Raw genomic sequence first — 20,917 nt, 5'->3', positions numbered from 1 at the left:
TCAGAAGTAGCTATCAATGATTTTACTGGATAAAAGCAATTTATCCAGATTGGCCTCACTAAACAAGAACTGAGAAATGCTGTATATAATTTGTTTGCACTGCAGCAGGAATTCTTGCATGATGTTCCAGTGCAATTAGAAGGCATTCCTGTATACTTAAGAGTCAGTCAACATTAATCTGTTTAGCTTAAAATCTTGCAAAGATACCCAGATAGGCACATTTGACTCTTTGCTTGGCTTGTTTTAAATTGATTTTGAAAAACTGCAGAACACAACTCGTTTTTTTTTTTTTTTAATTAAATCAGTAAAATTAAATACTAATGAAATGGTTCCACCTCTGTTAAACAACACAGCAGTTTCAGATCTCTTGTTTTTACAAACATACACACATGTGCATCTTGTGAAAAATATTTGTATTTTTTCAAAAGTAACTAGAGATAAAAAAATAGACCTCCAGAAAAAACAGACTCAAAGAAATGTCTTCCGATGCAATGTTGTTGGAATGAAGGGCTGTGGGAAAAGTGGAGTTCTTCAGGCTCTTCTTGGAAGAAATCTAATAGTAAGAGACCTTTGTTTACATTCACACATGCATGCTTTGAGTTAATTTTGGAAAGCACAACCCTGTCGACCTTAGAGCTTTGCTGATTATTAATGTGTTTGGAGAGTCCTATCATGGATTATAGTTTTGTAGATCAACAAACAGGCAAATGGATATTGCGTTGCATAATTACCTGTTCATCATGGAGTATAGCTATGCATGTACTTGCAAAACTAAACTGGGGACAGATGGAAGACAGCTGTGCAAATCTAATTTAGAGAGGGGAAAGTTGCTATTGTCTAATGTGAAACTCTGTTTCCAGAGACAGAGGCAAATACGTGCGGAACACAAATCTTACTATGCCATTAATACAGTCTATGTATATGGACAGGAAAAATACTTGCTGGTAAGTCTGCCTTATTATTGTTTGCATAAAGCTGATTAATTTTAAAATTCAGTGGAATTCTTTGGATCCTTCTGCAAGCAAATAAAATAATTTTTGTTTTAATTCTCTTCTTAAATGTAGAGTTTTCTCCAACCCCCCCCCCCCACCTTTTTTTGTTCACGCTAAAATAACTTCTGGTTTTGCATGTTGCTAATACTCCAAACAGAACGTTTATGGTCTTTCCGTTATTTTTGAAGCCTTTGCTTAAATTGTACGAAATTCCTCCATTATGTTTGTGCTGTTGGGCATCAAATTATAACACTAGATGATAAATTATCAGCAAGCAGTCTGCTTCTTTATAAAATAAGAACCTGTCAGGTGGAATGAGTAGGATGGCTAAAATTAAACTTCAGTTTTTCTTTACTATAGTAATAAAACTTTCTTTCTTTCTTTTCCAAGATCTAGTCATCTTCTCTGGTTTTCCTCTATAGGATGAATGCCAGTTTCTGTGGGAATCTAAGGCTTTATGTGTTAGAAGCAGATGTAAATTTCTGTGCTGGGGTTGTGATTGCCTGCAGATGTGATGTTAACAGCTCACGTGTGTTAGCTGTATGGCAAATTCCTAGTATTTCTTTTTTGTTAATTCTGGCTATTGTCAGTCCATTAGTTCGAAGGATACGTAAAAATGAGCCATAAAATTATGAGAAAAAGTAAGTTATGAAGTTTCTTTAACTGCATAATGACAGAGCTTTTTTCCCATTCCCATCACCTGTTTTTCCAGCTACATGATGTCGGTGATTCTGAATTTTTAACTGACACTGAGACCGTATGCGATGCTGTCTGCCTGGTATATGATGTCAGTAACCCTAAGTCCTTTGAGTACTGTGCCAGGATTTTTAAGGTTTGTATCTTATATATGTATCTGTTCATTGACAGAATTGAGTTTCAGTTACTGGTCTTTTATGCAGTTCTTCTTAAAATACATATTCTGTATGAGTGCTTATTATATATGGTGAATGCATTAGAAATGTCATGGAAGTTTTTCTTTTTCTTTTCTTTTCTTTTCTTTTTTTTCCATAAAAAGCTAAGGTATACTTGTCTATATAAAATAGTCTGCTTCAAAAAGCACCAGACTTAGTGCAATGAGTGTATCTTACTGCTGCTGCAACCAGTTAAATTCAGGCTGTTTCTAGTTGAATATATCATTTACTGTTTCTTCCTCCCTTTTTCTTTTAAATTTGCAGCAGCACTTCATGGATAGCAGAATACCTTGCTTAGTGGTAGCTGCAAAGTCTGACTTGCATGAAGTTAGACAGGACTATAGCATTTCCCCTGCTGAATTCTGCAAAAAACACAAAATGCCTCCACCTCAAGCCTTTACTTGTAATACTGTTGATGCTCCAAGTAAGGATATCTTTGTTAAACTGACAACTATGGCAATGTACCCGTAAGTACTTGAACCGTTATACTTCTCATACTGCATGGGTCACACACACTACCACTGCATATCATTGTTAGCCATGAGGGTGAAACTGCCTCATTGAGGTTTAGCAACAGAGAGAGATGTAACAGCAACTTAAGTAGAGTCTTGAAATTATTTCACACTGAAAAAATTGATTTAAATCCAACATATAAGATGGTGTCAACTATTGTTACTAACCTGTTTTTTAACGAGTACACTCTTTTCCTCTGTCTCATGTTGCATTTTAGATATTTTTTTTGCAATGAATATGTAGGGTTCTGTTCTGTACATGTTGTGGTTGCAAAACTCATTTTCTCCGTATTCATATCTCAGTAATTTTGAGATAGCTGTGAATAAGTTCAGCTACTAACATGGATTATGGTACAACTTTACAGTACAGTTTTACAGTTGATTATAAGTGATAACACTCATTACTGAACAGTAATTCCCCCAATGCACAGCTTAAAGCTCTTTCTTATTTGGGGTGTTTATTAGCGTATGCTTCAAATTATGAATCTTGCAGATCCAATATATTTCATTTGATGTCTGTATAAACATCCGTTGGGCTTCAGACATAATATACTTCAACACACATTCTTTTTCAATACACATCTCACTGTTGCTAAGCTCAGTTTGCATCTCTGGTGGGTGGAGCTTTTATTATGGTGATGTACTAGATAAATATTATAGCAGATGGAGTCTAGTATGACAGCTGACGTTTGCTTTAAATTAAATAGAACTAATGTCACTTTCACCCAAAATCTACCTGCTTTTTTTTTTTTTTAATCTGAAAAAGAATTTCTTGAATTAGATCTGTAAAGCTTTTATTTTCATTCTCCTGTGTTTGTTTTGTAGCGCTGGAATATTAGGACACTACTAGAAGTGTAGCACTGGCTATAAATGTCTGTTGTGTCAATATCCCTGCTTCTCCCCTAGTTTTCAAGCATGTGTGTTTGTTAGGGTGGGAAGCGTAGGGGTAACTGTCACTGTACGATGTGCGTTCAAAGTGTTAGAAAATGTGACTTACTTTCCTTTGGAAAAAGGGGTGTTATCTATTGCTGTGCAGACATGCTCTGAAGCCTTTGGATGCTTTCCTTACAAACTTGAATGTAATTCAGCAAATATTTTCATTGATGTTTGTGTTTTGCTATTACGACCTGCGTATGGGTGATAATGCCAAAATGTCCAAGACCTAGGATATCTAACCATAAAATTCTGCACAGCTGTAGTTTTACCCTTGCTTTCACAGTGTGTTTTTTTTCTTTTTTTCCTCCTCTCCTTACTCATTCAAATGTAACTTTTATTCCTAAATCTCTCTTGGTTGTGGCACAGTCCTAATGTGCACCTGATTTTTATGAGCAAGATTTCAACTCCTGTCCTTCTGTGTGTTTTCGCAGCCATGCCCGGTTACGCTGTATGTGCGCCTGCAACAGGTGTACATTTTGCATCTGTCAGAACTTCCTCAACTCAGACTTGCTGCAATCTGTAAAGAACAAACTCTTCACTGCAGTTCTTAACAGGTCCTTAACTTTATTTACTAGGTACCAGGTGTGCTTTTAAAATAAGTTTTTTCTGAAAAAGCAATTGGTAACCTTATATACTGCAGATTTTTCACTCCATATCCACTAAGCAGGCAGATGCTTATTTTAATAATTGTCATAAGATTTTTTTTCAAGCTTTAATCAGTGTAGCTTAAAAGTACTCTTGGTCTTCGGAGCTTACTCTAAAGATGTTTTTGAAACGTTACCAACTTGGTGGTCGATTCAGCCATTCAGTGATTGCAAAAATACTAAGGAGGAATTAGGCCTGTGTTGTTAGGGTACTGGTAACAGACAGCAAGTAGCGTCTATAAATCTGTAAAATGTGTCTCATTTGAGACACTAAAAATCTTAGTATTCATTAGATGTAGTGCCTCTTAGATATCAGTTCTACAAATATATTTTCATTGAAATATTAATGTACACAAAGGCAAGGCTTGACTATGGCAGCACTCTGTAACATATTACATGTTTACAGTTGCTGGTTTTGTTTTGGAGAGTTGATTGAATTTCTGTGTGTATGAATATATGCATATACATATATTTTTATGGCTGGTTTACACAGAGAGTGGATATGTTGTGAAAAAATCTGGAGCTTTTAACATCCAATTCCTCTCTGAATAAGACACAACATGTTAGAAGTGGTAAATGGTTAACCATGTGCATTTGCAGATACTTTGAAAAAAACAACGGGTAAACTAATACTGTAGCTTCTGAGAACTGGTTTTCAGCATTGAAAACAGTCCTACACCTTGTCTTGTGTGTACTGCAGGCTGTATTTATGAAGCACCTTGGTTTTGATGCACATGAATTGCTGACAGCTCAGCGTTTATCATCTTCCCCCAGCAAATGGGAGTTCAAACCGAACAATTTTTGTAGTGTAGTGATTCCATCCTTTATAGCCTTCTTGGAGTCATAGACTATGATGGAAACGTTTATTGGAAGGCTGTGGATAGAATATCCTGACATGCTGCTATTCCATGTCTATTACTACATTATAATGTTTTCAGATGTAGCTGCTCCAAACAGAGTGGATGCCTCCTTTAAGTGCAAGTTACACGCGCATAGGAGGCTTACTGATGTACGTATCTAGAGTATTAAGCATCTTGGTGAAATACTGCTTTTGGAATTCGAGATGTGAGTATTAACCAGAGAGTAAGAATTTGGGGGGGGGGGGGGGGTAGAGGGGAAGGGATGGTTAGCTCAGGAAAAAACTATAAATAAGAGATTGCTCATACTACGTATCTTCCATAGTAGTCTTCCCTCAGACAAAAATCCCCTGAAACAAACAGCCATTTCAGAATGGCTACGGATAACATTAACTGCTGTGGCTTGTTTCTCTTTTGTATGGGCATTTGAGCCCTGCATTAGACACCGTAGTTCGTTCCTCTGAGATACTGTCAAAGACTCGTTGTCTTGATATCTTTTCTTGGAAAATCTTGGGGAGCTGTCATTCCACACCTTGTCACTTGATAGTGGGTAGCTCTACAAAATTCAGTAATTCAGAACAAAGAGAATTCCTCAAACTTTTGCACTGATCCTATGGAAAGGAAGAGTTATGCTAGAATCTCTTTGTCTACAGTCATTTAGTTAGTCACTGGTGTTTTGTTGCAGGTTTCCAGCATGCTAACTTCAGCTAACCAACCTGCTTTCCAGTGAGTTCTTCAAGAGCATTTCCACATATGTATCTTGGATGTGCAAATTGGCACAGCTTATTCACCATTCAGTACATGGGCTACTGTATAACTACATACATAGTAAAGAACAGTAGAGCTGAGATAGCTGTAAAAAAAAAACAAACAAAAAAAAATTAGCCCCTAACTGTAGACTTAGGGTAGTGATAGCTTTCCTTTTTCAAAAATGTTAGCTCCTTAAAAGTATTTTTAATCTAATGAAGATTTGTGATTAGATTAGAGAAGGCATTTGAATCAAGCAGACTTTTTTTTGATGTAGTTAATATGAATTTTTTATTTTGTTTTTTACAAGTGCTTGCCATCAGGCTAGAAAGTTGGGCAAATCTTAGTTATGCAACAGGCAAAGGAGGTTTCTCAAGAGTATTTATTCTCCTGGTTCTCTTCCTATTCTGAAGTTTTAGACAGTGGAAGTATATAAACTGAAATGTTTCAGATTGGACCCCTCCTGTATTATCTGTTGCTAAGTAATGCTTGCACACTGTTACCGAAGTAAAATATAATATCGTATTTGACTATTCCCACCTTAGTAATTAAAGGAAGAACATTGCTTCTGTGCAACAGAAAGATCTGTTCGTACCCCCCCTCAATTTCTCTTGTATAGACGAACTTCAGAGACTCTCTTGAGGCTTTGTAGGTTGTCAGAAAAGCAATTTCAACAAATGTGGAAGATCGATTTTGGAATATTTATTGTGCAGGAACAGGATTGTTGGTTTGAACTACCCAGGATCACAGTTTGACTCTTTGAGGAAGACACTGCATTCAAAGCACTGTAGATGCATGTATGAGACTTGTTACTATGCTGCGGTATTTTTATATTTTTTTAATTTGTTCTTTCCTTTAGGTGTTCATTTGTAGTTGTCTGGCTGGCACTTAATCTCTTTTTACTACATTATTTTACCTCTTTTTAAAAGCAAAATTTCTGCGTATGTCATTCTAATTCTTTCTTTAACCCTCAGCTTGGTTTTTTTATTTATTTTGTTTTTTGTTTTTTTAACTCCATGGCATCCATTTTAAGTGTGTGTTTCTACTTTCTTGGTTTTTAAATCATTCACTTGTTGCCTTTTACGTGTTATAGTAGTGGCATTTTTCTGTGGCAGCTGAGTTTGTTCCAAAATAAAATTATTCTTATGCATAAGAATTGTGTTGTTCAGGGAGGGAGACTTCTCAAACAATGTATTTCTTCATTCTGAAGTTTTAAATAGTGCGAAATAGAAGTGAGGTTTTACTTGCATATAAAACGGGATTGTTTCAGGAATTATTTATAACTTTTTTTTTTCCCTATGAAAACCTTCCTTCTCTGAAATTAAAGTTAAGAGAATAATTTTATTTTCCTATAATAACGGGAAGAGCTCTAGGTTTTATTTTCCACAATGTGCAATGCACTTGGATTATTTTTTTCAAAACTGTAATAGCACATTATCATTAAATCTAATTGAAGAAATCTATCCCTTTACTTAGGTCTCCCCCAAATTAGGACAGTATAACAATATTTTACTTGCCTATTTTCATCCTTCTCTGAACTGTTTAATGTCCCATACTGAGTAGAAGTTTGCAAAGCGACATTCTTTAACTACTTTCCAAATGGAATATATTGAATTGGCATTTTACATTCTTTTTAGGTTTTGTAGATAATAAGATGCACTTGGAGCATCTCACATTTTAGATGACTAATGCATGGGGGAAAATTCTAACTGCTGGAGTTGGTTTGCATCCTAGGAAAATGTGCCTGAAGGGAAGCTGCAGCAGCTTGCACATATTACATGGTGTTTTTGGGATTCAGCTGCTTGTATTTTACTGTTAGAACCTACTACCTCTCAGAGCAGACTGCTGCTGCTTGCTGGCTGCATTAACTCGCTTGTAATTCTGGTGTGAGTAGCTACTTGGCTAGCCTGGCCTCACCGCTGTATTTTTAACGTGCTTTCATAGTTAAAATTGGAATATTTTGTAACTCCTATAGTTAAGGTTAAACCTTCCCAAACTTGGGATTCTTTTGCTGCTGACATGGGGAAAAGCGTCAGTATTGGCCCATAACTCAGCAGTTTTCTGTGCGTAACTATGATAGGCATGCTCAGTTAACTTCTTGCTTAGTGCATGATGACGAACTTCTTGTGAGTTGTTACAAGCCTCTTAAAAGAAAGACTGTACAGTTCTGAAACATCATTCAACAAGTGGCAAATTCCTTGATGTTAAGGGCAGGTTGAATAAAAATTGCGCCTTTTTTTTCCCTCAAAATGTACATTAAAATCTTAATTTTATGCCAGAGGCAGAATTTTTAGACTTCTTAAATATATGGAACTAATTGATTAAATTCCCACACAAATCTGTTTCTGAAGTTTGAAAGCTAAGTATTATTACTAATAAGCAAGAGCTTCAAATACAGCATTGTTTATGGAGTCCTATCTAGCATCTGTGCACATATATACGTAGTGTCTACCATTGATGCAAATTAGTTCCAGAAACACAACTACACTAAAGTAAAAATTGATGTTATTTTAAAGTAACGTTTATTGAAGAGATGGAAGCTTTCTGAACATATTTGAGTGTTTTTCTGCACTATAATCACTTTCATGTCAAAGAGCCTGTGCCAGAAACAAATGTTGATTCTTTTTTAATGTTTTAGACTTCTTTTTTTTAATGGCAGCTAAACAGCGTGAATAAGAAACAAAGTTGCAAAAAATATGGAATTTGTGACAGTGTAAGGAACATTTTTTTTTAAAAAAAAAAAAAATTGTGTTTGGTTCTCCTCCACCCCCCCCCCCCCTCCGGGTATGAAAGAAATAGATATTCGGAGTGTTTGGAATTTCAGTAATTATTTTTGGCCTTTAAATTTGTGTACTGAGATTTTCTGAGGGCCCTAATTGTTACTCATTAAAGTCAGTAAATTCCCTTGTGATCATGAGACAAATCCCTGCCCTGTTTTAATTCCTTCATTTAAATGAAAGGATCTGTAACTATTGGGCTTAGATAAAAGATCAGAGTTAATTTACTCTCCATTTAGACATGAAAAGAGGATTATATCATAACTGAGAACACATTCATTGTTTTTTAAAAGGATAGCAGGCTTAGCGAGTTTCTTGTGTGCCATTAAATATGGACCTGTGCAAAGTGTTGCAGCAAGGCAAATTACAGATAGGAATCGGAAAATCCAGATGTGAGTGATAGTGCTATATGAGGCAATGCAGAAGCATTCATTTGCAATTTAAATAGCGATTTGCACTTTTAAGGGCAAGCTTTTTAAATTATGCAAATAGTTGGGCATTTGAATTAGCCAGATTGAACTTGAGAGCTGTTAATTATACAAATATTCACCCCACAGAACTTGTCGCAAATCTATTAAAAACATGTTACGTACAAGTGATTTATTTTACATATATAGATACGTTTTATAATTTACATATCTTAAGACAAAGGGTTTTACAGTCTTTTACCAAAAAAAAAAAGCTTTCTTTAAAACTTCTTTTAGTAGTGCTGAAATACAGTCTTGAATTAGCAACAGCAATGAAATCTTGTCAGTTTTAGGGCTGATGGTGTTGGAGTTATCCCAGTGTGTTTTGCACAGGTACTCTAGCTCATGTGTATGGTGCGAGAGTATTGCAGTATAGACACATGAAAGCTGAGGTTTTGAAAATGGGGTGGGAAGAGATTCTGTCTCTTAAGTTTTCTTTATCCTTAAAGCAATGGCATTTATTTACACAAGTATAATTTTGACCTAGTTTATCAAAAGCACAAACTGCAGCTATTTCTCTTTTCCCCAAGCACTAAGTTTTTAACAACTGCACAAGAATCAGGGACTAGATGGGTAAAAATGAGCCGATTATAAATCGTGTGGGCTTTGTCATTTTGGCATATTTTGAGACACTTGCCGTTGTTGAGCCATGCTATGAACTGCAAACTGTGCATGTGTGTAAAAAGGTTAAGACCCTACATAGATGAGTTGGGTGCCATGCTGTTAGCAGACGAGGAGAGCAGTATTATGCAACAGGTGCACGCCGTCAACTTTGTAGAAGATTCCATCTTCATGGAGTCATCTCTTGGTCCACGTTTACTTGAAGACAGGTAACACACCCTAACTAAGGTGGCCTTGCCATTGCCTTTTCCCTTTCTTCCCCTCGACAAACATCTGACATCTAGTATGCAGAGAGTTTGTCCAAATTAGCTGTGGAAAAACTAATGCTTGCAGGAACATGAATCTGAGCTGTTCCATAACGCAGCAAGATATTCTTAAATAAGAATAGGAATTTTTAGTGAGCAGCTGTGACTGGCTGTTTGTGCACCAAAAAACTTGTGCCCGTTCTTCAGCATGTGATATTACGTACACTGGTTACCTACATATCTCATACTGTTCCTGCAAATGTCTACTAAAGTGTATCTTCAACTGGTTTTGTGCATTTTTGATAACAAGTAACAATTCCTGCTTTACAAACAGCTTGTATATGATAGCTCTGCAGTTCACACTACATAAACTCTTACACGCAGTGTATGCTCAGGGTCTGTGTTTGTTTCTTGTATGTAATAATCCTACAGCTTTCACCAAGTAACCCATGACAATTAATACTGGCTAAAATGTATAGGATAGTAAAATTCTTTTGCAACTTCTATCTTAAAAAAAAATTACTATTATTTAGGAACTTTTTGTGTTTGAATTGTGGTGTTTATGATGACTTGTTTTAAACAGCAGCTCCTGCTTTATGGTAAGCTGTCATACTTGAGACTACTTTCAGGATAGCTAGCAGTGTTTAACTGAGCATGCTCACAAACTTTTTGCAATAATTGGGTCATTGGCTGTCTCTATTGTCATGCAAAATGTGGCTTTTTATGTCATCCAGTCACTTCATATTGTTGTTACATCTTCTCTTTTTCTGTTGATGCCAATGTCACTGCCTGTCTCACTAGCACATTCTCTTAGCTTTCAGCTTGGTATTGGATAACTGTTTCTATTGCTGTTCTTGTGACTGTATTGCGAAAGGCTTTACAAACTGTCATTCTTTGATTCTAGCTTTTGGAAAAATATTACTTGCGACTTGTCAGTAAACTACTTTTTTGTGAGAAATGTAAATAGATACCCAACAGGACTGGGAAGTTTTTGCATGGAAAAGCAGAAATATGCAAACATGAAATTTAAAAAAAAAAAATATATATATATATATTTTGCTGTGTCATACTTGTTCTCACTATGGATACTTAATTATTTACTAGCTGTTTTTGTTTTCCTTTTCTGAATACTTGCTGGTACTCTCAAAGACAGCAGATTGCCTTCCCCACATTCATAGTTGACTAATAATCTGCTCTGGCATTCCTCTTTCAGCTGTGTGAGGTCTGCAGTTTTAGTGAGATCTACTAACGTGATCAAGGCTGCAGATCAAGTTCTAAGATTTTAAGAAAAGTACAAATGCCTGTATGGTTATTCTTAAGGCCTAACTGTATGTTGCTTGCTCGTGACAAGTGTAATGATGAATTTCCAAAAGCAGAGCAGTTTAGCACAAGTTGTCTGATATTCCTGCCATGACATTAACCTGTTTTTTGTGTGTGTTAAATTGCAGGCATGTGACACAAGCAGACCTCAAGACCTCTACATTTTGGCTTCGAGCAAGTTTTGGTGCTACTGTCTTTGCGGTTTTGGGGTTTGCTATGTACAAAGCGTTATTAAAACAACGATGATCTGAGAAGAAGCACATCTGGCCCTACCAAATAAAAATAAACTTTTATGTACATTCTGAATGCTTTAAATTCTGCTAGGAATATTTATATATGCAGAGTTACTTTATTAATATTTGTAATTCATGCATAAGATTATTTTAAATTATAGCTCTAATTACAGTATTGCATAACGTGCGGGGGAAAAAAAGAATTGCATCTTAACAGCCAGCTAAAATGGCTTAACTTATGAGGCCAAAAGGGAATTTGCTGTAAATAACCTGTACATACTAAGGCAGTAAGACATGGCTTCCCAAAAAGTTATTCAAAATACTGTTCTTAGATGTTTCACCATAGTGACATGATAGTGTATAATTGAAATTCATTTTCAGTAGAATAGGTTCAACTCAAGGATCACTCTTCCTCAAGGATTGCTTATTTATTACAGATTCATCTGAAGGGACTTCATCTTTTGGGACTACAAGCTGTACCAGGCAGAATTTGTGATTTTTCTTTATTTTTTTTTTAACTGAAAAAAACAATTTACCCACTGAACTATGTATTTCAAGAAAAAAAAAGTCACTGTGGCTGACTTGGCCTATGATTTTGTATGTTATATGACCAGTGACATGTTTAGCAGTCTAAGACTTCTTTTAAAAGGAAAAAGGTAAACTTCAAAAACTGCCAGACCAACTACGTATGCTGTGTGTAATTCTGTGTTTTTTTCATTTTTCCACTATGTTGTGTTTTATAACCCTTACGAATCAGATGAGAAGATTTATATATTGTAAATGTTTATAATTCAGAAAGTGTTGCTGTTTAATTTCTCACATCTGTAAATCATACTTGTTAAGCTGTGTATGAGCTAGACCTAAATAGTACACAGTGCCTATTCTACTGTAGTTTATTAGTTGCATGGTTCACAATGCATTCTGTAACTGGCTAGAATTACCTGTAGACACAGCTTTTTTAATGATTGAGTAAATCTAACATTATTCCTCATGACAAACCTATTTTTCCATCGCTGGCCTTTTCAAGTATTTCAATAAAATAACTGTGTACTGTGTTTGTCTTTTATCCTTTCCCCCTCCCTTTCCCTGTCCTGAAAGATGGTGTTTATAAAACCTTCTGCTGTATCAGTAAGAATATTGTGACAGTGCTTTAACTTGTTAGAGCTTAAATATCTTGGATGTGTAGTTTCTTTGATCCATTAGAGTTTTATTTTGATTTTTTTACCAGAAGATAAAAGTGGCAACTATGCTATACTGAAGCAGAAATACAAACACATGGTTGACTTGTATCTTCTCCCTTAATAACACCAACCACGTTCCAAAGTAACTGTTACTCAGTAGGGAAATAAGTTTAACTTTTTTTTTTTTTTTTGTCAACAGTATCTTTTTGTAGCTGTTCCAGCTCTTCTCCCTGTTCCTCTCCAACTCTTCTGTTGGTTAGTTCTAAAGAAAGGGTATATGTATATTTGCTGAAGGGAAAGCTGGCTAGAAAGAGAAGAGATAACCAAGCTTCTAGTTCTTTGTAATTTCTTATAAAGTATCCAGCTGAGATACAAAGGACAGAAGAATAAACCTATCTACTTGAAAGATGACACGGGCATAATTCTGAACATGCAAATGTTCCATAACAGGAAAAATGCCAAGAACTGTGTGTTTACTGGCAAGGGAAAAATAGAGTAGAAGAAGGAAGTCCAATGGTTCAACAGTTGATTGGAAGAGTAATGCCTCTCTGTTAAGCTGATCTTTCCAGAAACGTGAGCAGAGAAAAGGGAGAATGAGGAAGTTTTTCACCTACCTTCCAGGGAAGATTAAAAAGCTCACAACCTGGGAACTACTCTCTGTTTCTAGAAAATTATCTAATTTTCAAACTTCTTGAAGAAAAGATGAAGTATTTTCATGGAGAGGTTTATATGCTGTTACATAAAATCTTACAAATTTCCCTGAGAAGGTGATCATTGGAAATCTCTGTATCCACCCATTAGGTAACTGGAGATAGTAATTAGATTCCCTTTACCTTAACCCCTTAAGAGTGTCTAAGGCCAGCTTGCTCAGCCTGTCTTTGTATGTCCTGCTCCAGCCCCCTATGTGTTTTCCTGAAGTGAGTTCAGCAGAAGGCCCGACTGTCTGCCTTGTACTGGAAAGCACAAAACTGGACACAGTATGGTATGGTCTCACTCATGCCAGTTGCTTTATAGTGGGAGTATTTCTGATAGTGCCTGGGGAAGGATTGTTAGGCAGCTGAGCAGTATTTCTTCCTCCTGTTCTATGAGGAGAAATCCAATGCAGATCCAATGCACAATGCAGAAAATAAATATATCAGTGTTACTTAGAGCTTTTGAACTCGTGACCCAAAACTAGAGCAGCAACTGTTTTCCTGTTATTGAATTTTTACTAGTTCTCATGAGCTTGTGTTGCCAGATGTTGGTACATGATGAAAGTTCATGATGCATTCTCAGAAGCTGATAGGTCACTTGGTTTTGTTTTGTTTTTTCTTTTGTTCAGGTACAACATACCTGCTTTGGTAGAAGCAGCCCAGATTGTGATAGAAAATAAGAAGGAAGACCACTGTGATAGTGTGACTTGTGCTGCATGGATCTGTGGCTGCTCATCTAGGCCTATTGATCTTTTAATATCAAAGAAAACAGGGAAGACTAGATATTTGCATGCCTCAAGTAAGATTTGTTTTGTTTGTTTTCCTAATGGGAAATTCTAACTTGGTAGATCTTAACATCAATGGTTTTTTTTCCTACCTCTAATGCATTTCTGAAAGGGTATCTCATGACTTCATTTCTCACAAATTTATCTCAGGGTGCCAATGTACTGATGCTAAAGGGCCTTTAGAGGGAGAGATGGCTGGGCAGTACTGTCTCTGCCATATCTCTAAGGTCACAGGTCTGGGCAGGGTCTGTTATTTTAGAGTCGTCAGTAGCTGTTGGATCCAAAATACATCCAAACCCAGTGCATCGTGTAAGATGTTTACAGTTATAACGCCTGCTTCCCTTCCATAAGTACCACTCCCCCAGAAATCTCTAAGCATTATACTAATGGTGCAGCTCATCTGTGTCAAGTAATAGACCGTTATCGCTGCCATTCCAAAGAGCAGCTTGTGCTTCCCTCTGCAGTTCAGCAACCTGCAGGTATTGAAGCTTTGTTGTCATTATTTTTCTACGGGGAAGACTCGTGCAGATGCTAATGGTCCGCCTGGAGCCGTTGGCCTCTCGGTTGTGCTGTGCCGTACGCGCAGCGCTATCCCCAGCCCGGTCGCCACACGGCTGCCTTGGTGACGACTTCACGTGCTCAACTTGCAGAAAGAAACGCTGGCTCTGCTGTGCTTTCCTTTATCTTAGGAGCATCAGCCAGCCATCCCCGAACACCTTCAGGCTCAGGTGCTTTTTAGGCACAACTCCGATGCAGAATCGCTTGGTTTTTTTGTACAGGGCTTCTGTTAGGGTTGTACGATTGCTGTTGCTCTAAGGAAATTTGCTCATTGGTGAGTATTTTCGTCTTAATTAAACATGTTATATACTTACCAACAAGCACTAAAATACAACATTTATTTCTATGGTAACGTGAGAACACCTTCTTGTAATACTAACCTGCAATTCCTGGCTTCAGTCTTCTGCCAAGGGGAACAGATCGCTGGCCGCGACTCCTGGCGGCTCTGAGAAACGTTACATCAGTTACACCTAGTGCCGCCATGTAATTACAAATCAGCACTAATCAGATTTAAAAAAGGGGGGAAGGGGCTGTGTGTGCTGGCTGGGGGTAGTCTTTGAGGCGACCGCAGCTGAATTAGTACCGTTACTGTAACGGGATACGCGCTGGAGCCGCGCGGCGCCTACGCGGCAGCGGGGGAACCGCCTGCGTTTACGCCAGGCGACGCGGAAACGGCTCCTTGCGGGAGCCGCGGTGCCCCCCGGCCGCCGCTGGAGGGCGCGCGGGGCCCGGCCCGGCCCGGCCGCCGCCGTCCTGCGCTTCCCTCTCCGCCCGCCGCGCTGCCGCCGCGGCCCCTCGCCTCAGCGAGCCCGCGCCCAGAGGCCGCCGGTAGGGTGGGGGGAGGGGAGCGGCCGCTTGCCCGCGCGGCCGCAGGCGCCTGGCCGGGGCCGCGGCCTGCCCGTCCCTGAGGGAGCGGCTTTCCCGCCGGTGCCGCCGCCGGGCGCTCGCTTCGTGCCAGGGCGCCAGAGGGATTTTTTTTTCCCCCGCCGCCGGGGGAGGTTTTGCCCCCGCGGCGTTTCCGAGGCTCTGGGAGGCAGCGGGCGTGCGGCTCCCAGCTCCTGCAACCCGCAGCTTTTGCTTAAAAAGAGGCAATGGTCTAAGTCTCAGAGCTGAAGAGTAGAAGCTCGAAGGCGTAGCTGGTGTGCTGTTTCAACATACAATCCTGAAGTAATTTTTTTAAATCCCGTTGTTTTTATGCGAATCTGCTGATTTTTGCAGCTCTCACCGGTTGTGGACAGCTACACCGGGTGTGGTGAACGCTTTCCATGTGCCTCTGTCCCAGTCCAGAGGCCTGATAGGCTTTTATACAATGCAAACCGCGCTGACTGCGAAAGCTCAGACCTTGTAAATCCACGCTTGGACAAAATGCTAAACTTCTTCTGTAGCCTTCCCTTCCTAGGGGGGGGAAACGCCGGTTTTGTGGAGCATCTGGCAACATCACAATATTCATCAGGGTTCCCGACGCTCCTCTAATTTACAAGCCAGCCTCCTCCACTGCAGAGGGGGAGAAGCGTTGTAAAACCCCGCTGAAGCGTTGCTCTGTTTTTCGACCTCCAGGTGAATCGTGCTACGATGCGATTTGAAGCGATGTTACGTCTTCGCTTCTCCCCTCCCTCCCATCCTCCCGTCAGCGCTGCAGTCCACAGTCGCGCACCGGAGTTATGTCCCAGTGCCTTGCCTTCATTATGTCAATTAATAGTGGTACTCAAAGGAAAGGAATGGAAATGAATTTGAACCTGAGTTAAGCTACGTGAACAGGGGCTGAGGAAAGGGAGAGTCTTCTCAATGACAAGATGCTCTTGGGACTGGAAAGGGAGGTTGGCAGCTTTATCTTTTCAGTGGACTGTGATCGCTTTCTTGGGAGTAGCAATAAGCAGAGTTGCTGGAATAATGGAAAACATCAAGAACTGGAAAAAAAAGTACGAGAGAAGGGCTTGTGTTTGGTGTCTGAGATCCAGACCCCAGCTTGCCCTTTATGTCTGTCACCAATCAGGCATATTTTTTTTTTGACCCAGCAAGAGAACAGAACGGAGACATGAAATTGCAAGGGTGGGAGGTGTCCTCTGCGTCAACAAAGATACTTGAAATTTTGGGAATTAATTCCGATTTTAATTTTTGAGCCTGTGATTTCATCTTGAGCAAGAACAGAAAAGCGATCAATAAAGAGACAGGGTAAATCAGTACCTTGTGTTTGAGAGCACTGTGCTTGGAGCAAGTAGAGATTTGGCCGTTTTAAATGCATCAGGTAGATATTGAAGCTTCTTGATCCATAGGCTTTGAAAGTTTTGGTGCTTTGCCTTTTTTTTTTTTTCTTCAACCTTTTTTATTGGGTCATCTCCAGATAAAATGACTCCTGGGAGGCCGCAGGAGGATGGCAGCATATGCTGTGGAGTTGCCCTGGATGTGGCTTGGTCGGTCTGTGCAGAAGTCAGTGGCTGACCGATGTCTGTTGTGGCAGCAATGCTAGATTGTGTAGTGTGCATGATGTACTTCAGTGTGAAGGATGGTGTGTGAAACACAATATACCCAGCAGCTTCCCACTGAACTCTTCGATTTCCAGTCCTGGAGCTTCCTGTGTGTTCGGTAACACTAGTGCTGTTTCTGCCAGCAGGCAGTGAATTCCCCTTATGCCTCCTCTTGCAGCCGTTTCCTGAAGCTCCCGAGGTCTCCCATGTTGGAGCAGAAGTGAAGCATATCTCATTAATATGCACAAAGTTCTTGTTTATCTTCCCTCCAGGATTAAGTTAGTGAAGGTTCCATAGACCATGAAGTGTTATGATCCAGCTGTTGGTAAGCGTGAAGGTTTCCCTTTTGACTAAAAATTTGGAAGTGGTCTTGGTAAGGCATGATCTGGAGGGCGCTCATCAAGAGAATGGGGATCACTTGACTTGATGGGGCAATTTGTTTGACATTGCCTACTGGCTGTAGTCTACACAGCTGCTTGGTAAAGTTTGAGGACACCTGAGTGACTTAGGAAATCCTGCTTTTGAGAGTGGCATATCAGATCCTTAGCCTCAGAGGAGTTAAATTCCGTTTAGTTTCAGATTCCTTTAAGTACTCTTGAAAATTGTATTTAAAGCCTTAATACTAATTCAGTATTAATATTCATATTCAATATTGCACAGGTTGTAACAAGAACTTTATTCCTTTTTCTATGTATGTATTTAAATAAAGCACAGGAACTTGGATAGTTACTTTCCTTTTTAACTCTAATTGTTTAAAACCGTGTATTTTTTGCCTGTGGTAAAGTAGACATGCATATGTGGGATAGCAGTATGTTAGACTCTTCCTAATGTCTTTACAAGGGTCTCACTAGCAGAATGCGTAATAATATTGAAAAGGATTTAATAAAATCCATTCCCATTCCTTAAAAAGCAATAAAAGTAAAGCTGTTACTGTGCTATTATACCTGAGCAACAGGAGAATTGTGGGGGAAACTCAGAGCCAATGAGCAGTGGGAGGACTTCAAACTCAAACCTTGTCCAGACTTTTAACAAACAGATCTCATTAGTAACTGGAAATGAAATGCCATCTTGGGGGTAGGCACAATGTAAGTACAACGACTGTATCTGAAGTGGAACTTTTTGTTGCATTCCAAATGAATGGACAAGCAAATTGTGTTGTGGGGGAAGAAGAGCACAAGGGCCAGTGTGTAGATGAAGAAGAACAGGATAGATTGCTATGTAACCTGACCTTCTTCACTGGTTTAGGAAAGTTGCTTAGACTGAAAGCTGGAAAAGAACACAGGAGTCTTGATACCTAGAATCGCTTTCTCTGCGTTTGGACGGATGGCTCATGTTCTCTGTGAAAATCTGTGTGATTATGCCCGCTAGGTGAGAGTTACAAAGTGCAGTGTATCACCTGCCAAGAACTCCTGGCTCCTCTGAGGATCGTAAATAACTGTGTGAGAGGAAAGTAATCTACTCGTAGAGCATGTAAAGAAGAAAGTCCTAAAAGCTGTGCTGTTGCTGTTGAGGGCTGGTTGGTAGGGTAGGCAGAAGGAGCAGCAGCCCAGTCAATTCTGTATTCACTCACTCTCAACAGTAGCCTGATTTGTTTTCTTTCCTCTGATACTGTCACTGTTTCCTAACAAATTCTTTCACTGTGTTTTCCAAAACCAGACTGCATCTCCTCTTCCTATTCACTGTGATGTGCGAATTGCCAGGCCTTGGTGCAAAGTCACTGAAAGGACAGAGAACTTGATTCAGCTTCCTTGGAGACACATCCCTCGCCCGCAGCTTTGACCTCCTGTCTGAAAGCTTGTCAATTCAGGATTAATTGTAAGCATGACTTTATGTTGGAAATTAACCTTGAGTTACTAATTGGTCTCCACTTCAAACAACTCATTTAATTTGAAATGAATCTACCAATGCGTGGCTGTGACCCTATCAGGTGACAGTTAGAAAGGAGCAGAGACTCCTCTTAAACACTGTAGGATTGACCTGGTAAGAGAGCTCCCCCTTAAGACAGCTGTCCAAAAACGGGTTAATGGAGGATTTAATTACTTCCCTAGCTATGACCAAAGATACAGTTAGAATCAGCTGCCACCCCTAACAGCTACTGAGGCAGAACATAGCAGCAGGTGGAAATATAAGAGTCTGTACTGGAAATTTTTCCGTGCTGGGCTTGAAAAAATTGCCAGTGCAACATGGAGAATAGGGAGGATCTGGACAACAGTCCTTCAGCATAGGTTAGAAGTCAGAGAAGAGATCAGATCTTGTTTTCTCCTACTATTTCTCCTCTTCAGGAGGGAAAGCATTAACAACTCTGCAAAAGGGAAAGGATTCATGAATCGGGGAGAAGCCAAAGGCAGCACATATAGTCTGATTCATATTAATCCTAAAATGTGAGCCCATATTGTCCTAGGCATAAGGGTTATCACTGATACTGAAAGAGCCCTTTGCCCCTGTTCCTTTTGGGTACAATGCTCTGGACTCTGTCTGTGGTCTTTAAAGATCTTTTTTTTTTTTTCATGAGCTTGTAGAGGGGTGAGTTGCACCGGCGTGTCCTAATTTTGTATGTGCCATGTAACTTCTTGCTAGGGTTATGCTTGTGTGCAGTCTTCTTGGCTTTCCATCCAGAATAACTACATTTTGGTTCAGAAGTTATTGCCTTCCAGGGTTGGGTCTCTGTCTGAGCTCTGATGCAGTAGTCAGGCTATGTAGGTTTCTCCATTTGGTTCCACTTGTGGGAGCTGGGCAGTCTTGTAAAAGCCCTTAGGGGTTCCTTTGAGTGGAGAAAGGACCCATGAGCAAACTGTTTTGATTTGCTCCAGGAGGCTTGGCTGACAGATGTTGGCTGGGTCCCTACTCTGAGGGTTTTTTGTTGCATATTCATGAGCTGACCTTTTTGGCCACTTCCCATGCAGGAGGGACCTATATCTACATTTTGTTTGCAGTATTAGGAATAGAAGAGGTTGCCTACATGAATGAATGTGAAGATGGATGGGGGTTTATTATCTCTAGTTTTTCCTCTCTAAGTTTCTTCTGAAGCCCGTCTGTGTTCTGTCTGCTCCATGGTGGCCCTGTTTCTCTAGCAGTTACTGTTTTCCGAGGTAGAGTTACCAGGGTATGCAGTGGGGAGAAATGACAGTCTAAATTAAGAGGCTCTCGCAGACTTGGAAGATGATAATTTGTCTGTAACAAAACTCCTCATTAGAATCCTGTTAATTTCCTTTCTGTGACAATTATAGCACAGCACTAGCTCATATGTGCAATGTGCAGAGATATTTCCCTGAAAAAAAGCTTATTGCTACCACTAGTGAAAAACATTCCTTAGAGGAGAAAAGTGTATGTACAATTTTGCATCCATTTTCTAGTATAATGGGAGCTTGGTGTTAAGATAAAATTGTCGGGGCTCTCGCTGATGTTTATTGCATTCACGTTAGACTTCATGGTTAGCATTTCCCTCCTGGCACCTGGCATCAGAGGTGATACTGAGCTCTTGACATGTCAGTCTCCAGCTGTGAGGAACCTGTTACCCCTGAAATTCGGCTCATTCACTCTCTCTTTACTTTAAAAACTCTCCTCCCTCCTTCCTAAAGACATTTTTAAGTAATTGCTGTTTCTTTCTGTTGGCATAGCATGTTTTTGCTTATCCGTCTGTGATGAGGTTTGGGGGTTTAATCAAAAAGAGATTGTTTTTATAATAGACATTTAGGGCCTGGAATACTTTTGCAGCGGTGGTGGTGTATGAGTAAAGTGGGTTAGCGCTTTTCAAAAGTGCTGGACTGGCACCCTGTCCTAATGGTTTGGGAGAGCAGGCTGGACAGGCTCTAGAGAAGTGAGAGATGGATGCTGTGCTGAAAGGATCACCTTTAAACCTGGAGAAGGTCTGCTCCCTTTGACTGACAAGGACAGTTTCGGTAGTTAAGTAGACAGAAGCCCTCTTGTTAATCAGTTTCACAGGAGACCTCTGAGCTTTTATTTCATTATCATTT

At 39.5% G+C, this 20,917-nt stretch overlaps 1 protein-coding gene across 6 annotated transcripts in view; it reads left to right on the top strand.

The window, feature by feature from the left end:
- RHOT1 (ras homolog family member T1) overlaps positions 1-12,317 on the top strand; it is a 30,290-nt gene extending 17,973 nt beyond the window's left edge. For 3 of the 6 annotated variants that reach the window (XM_068913402.1, XM_068913405.1, XM_068913400.1), the window contains exons 15-20: positions 429-559; positions 861-944; positions 1,705-1,824; positions 2,168-2,370; positions 3,783-3,905; positions 11,158-12,317. In XM_068913402.1, coding sequence (XP_068769503.1) covers positions 429-559; positions 861-944; positions 1,705-1,824; positions 2,168-2,370; positions 3,783-3,905; positions 11,158-11,275 — 779 coding nt within the window. In that variant the 3' untranslated portion in view covers positions 11,276-12,317. Of the gene's footprint in view, positions 1-428; positions 560-860; positions 945-1,704; positions 1,825-2,167; positions 2,371-3,782; positions 3,906-4,933; positions 5,085-11,157 lie in introns of those variants that run through there. The other 3 variants (XM_068913404.1, XM_068913403.1, XM_068913401.1) reach the window with 2 other exon arrangements.
- Positions 12,318-20,917: the final 8,600 nt, after the last annotated feature.

The sequence above is a fragment of the Struthio camelus genome, chromosome 19, assembly GCF_040807025.1.
Source record: "Struthio camelus isolate bStrCam1 chromosome 19, bStrCam1.hap1, whole genome shotgun sequence".
Classification (NCBI taxonomy): Eukaryota; Metazoa; Chordata; class Aves; order Struthioniformes; family Struthionidae; genus Struthio; species Struthio camelus.
This window is presented reverse-complemented; position numbering and strand designations above follow the sequence as displayed.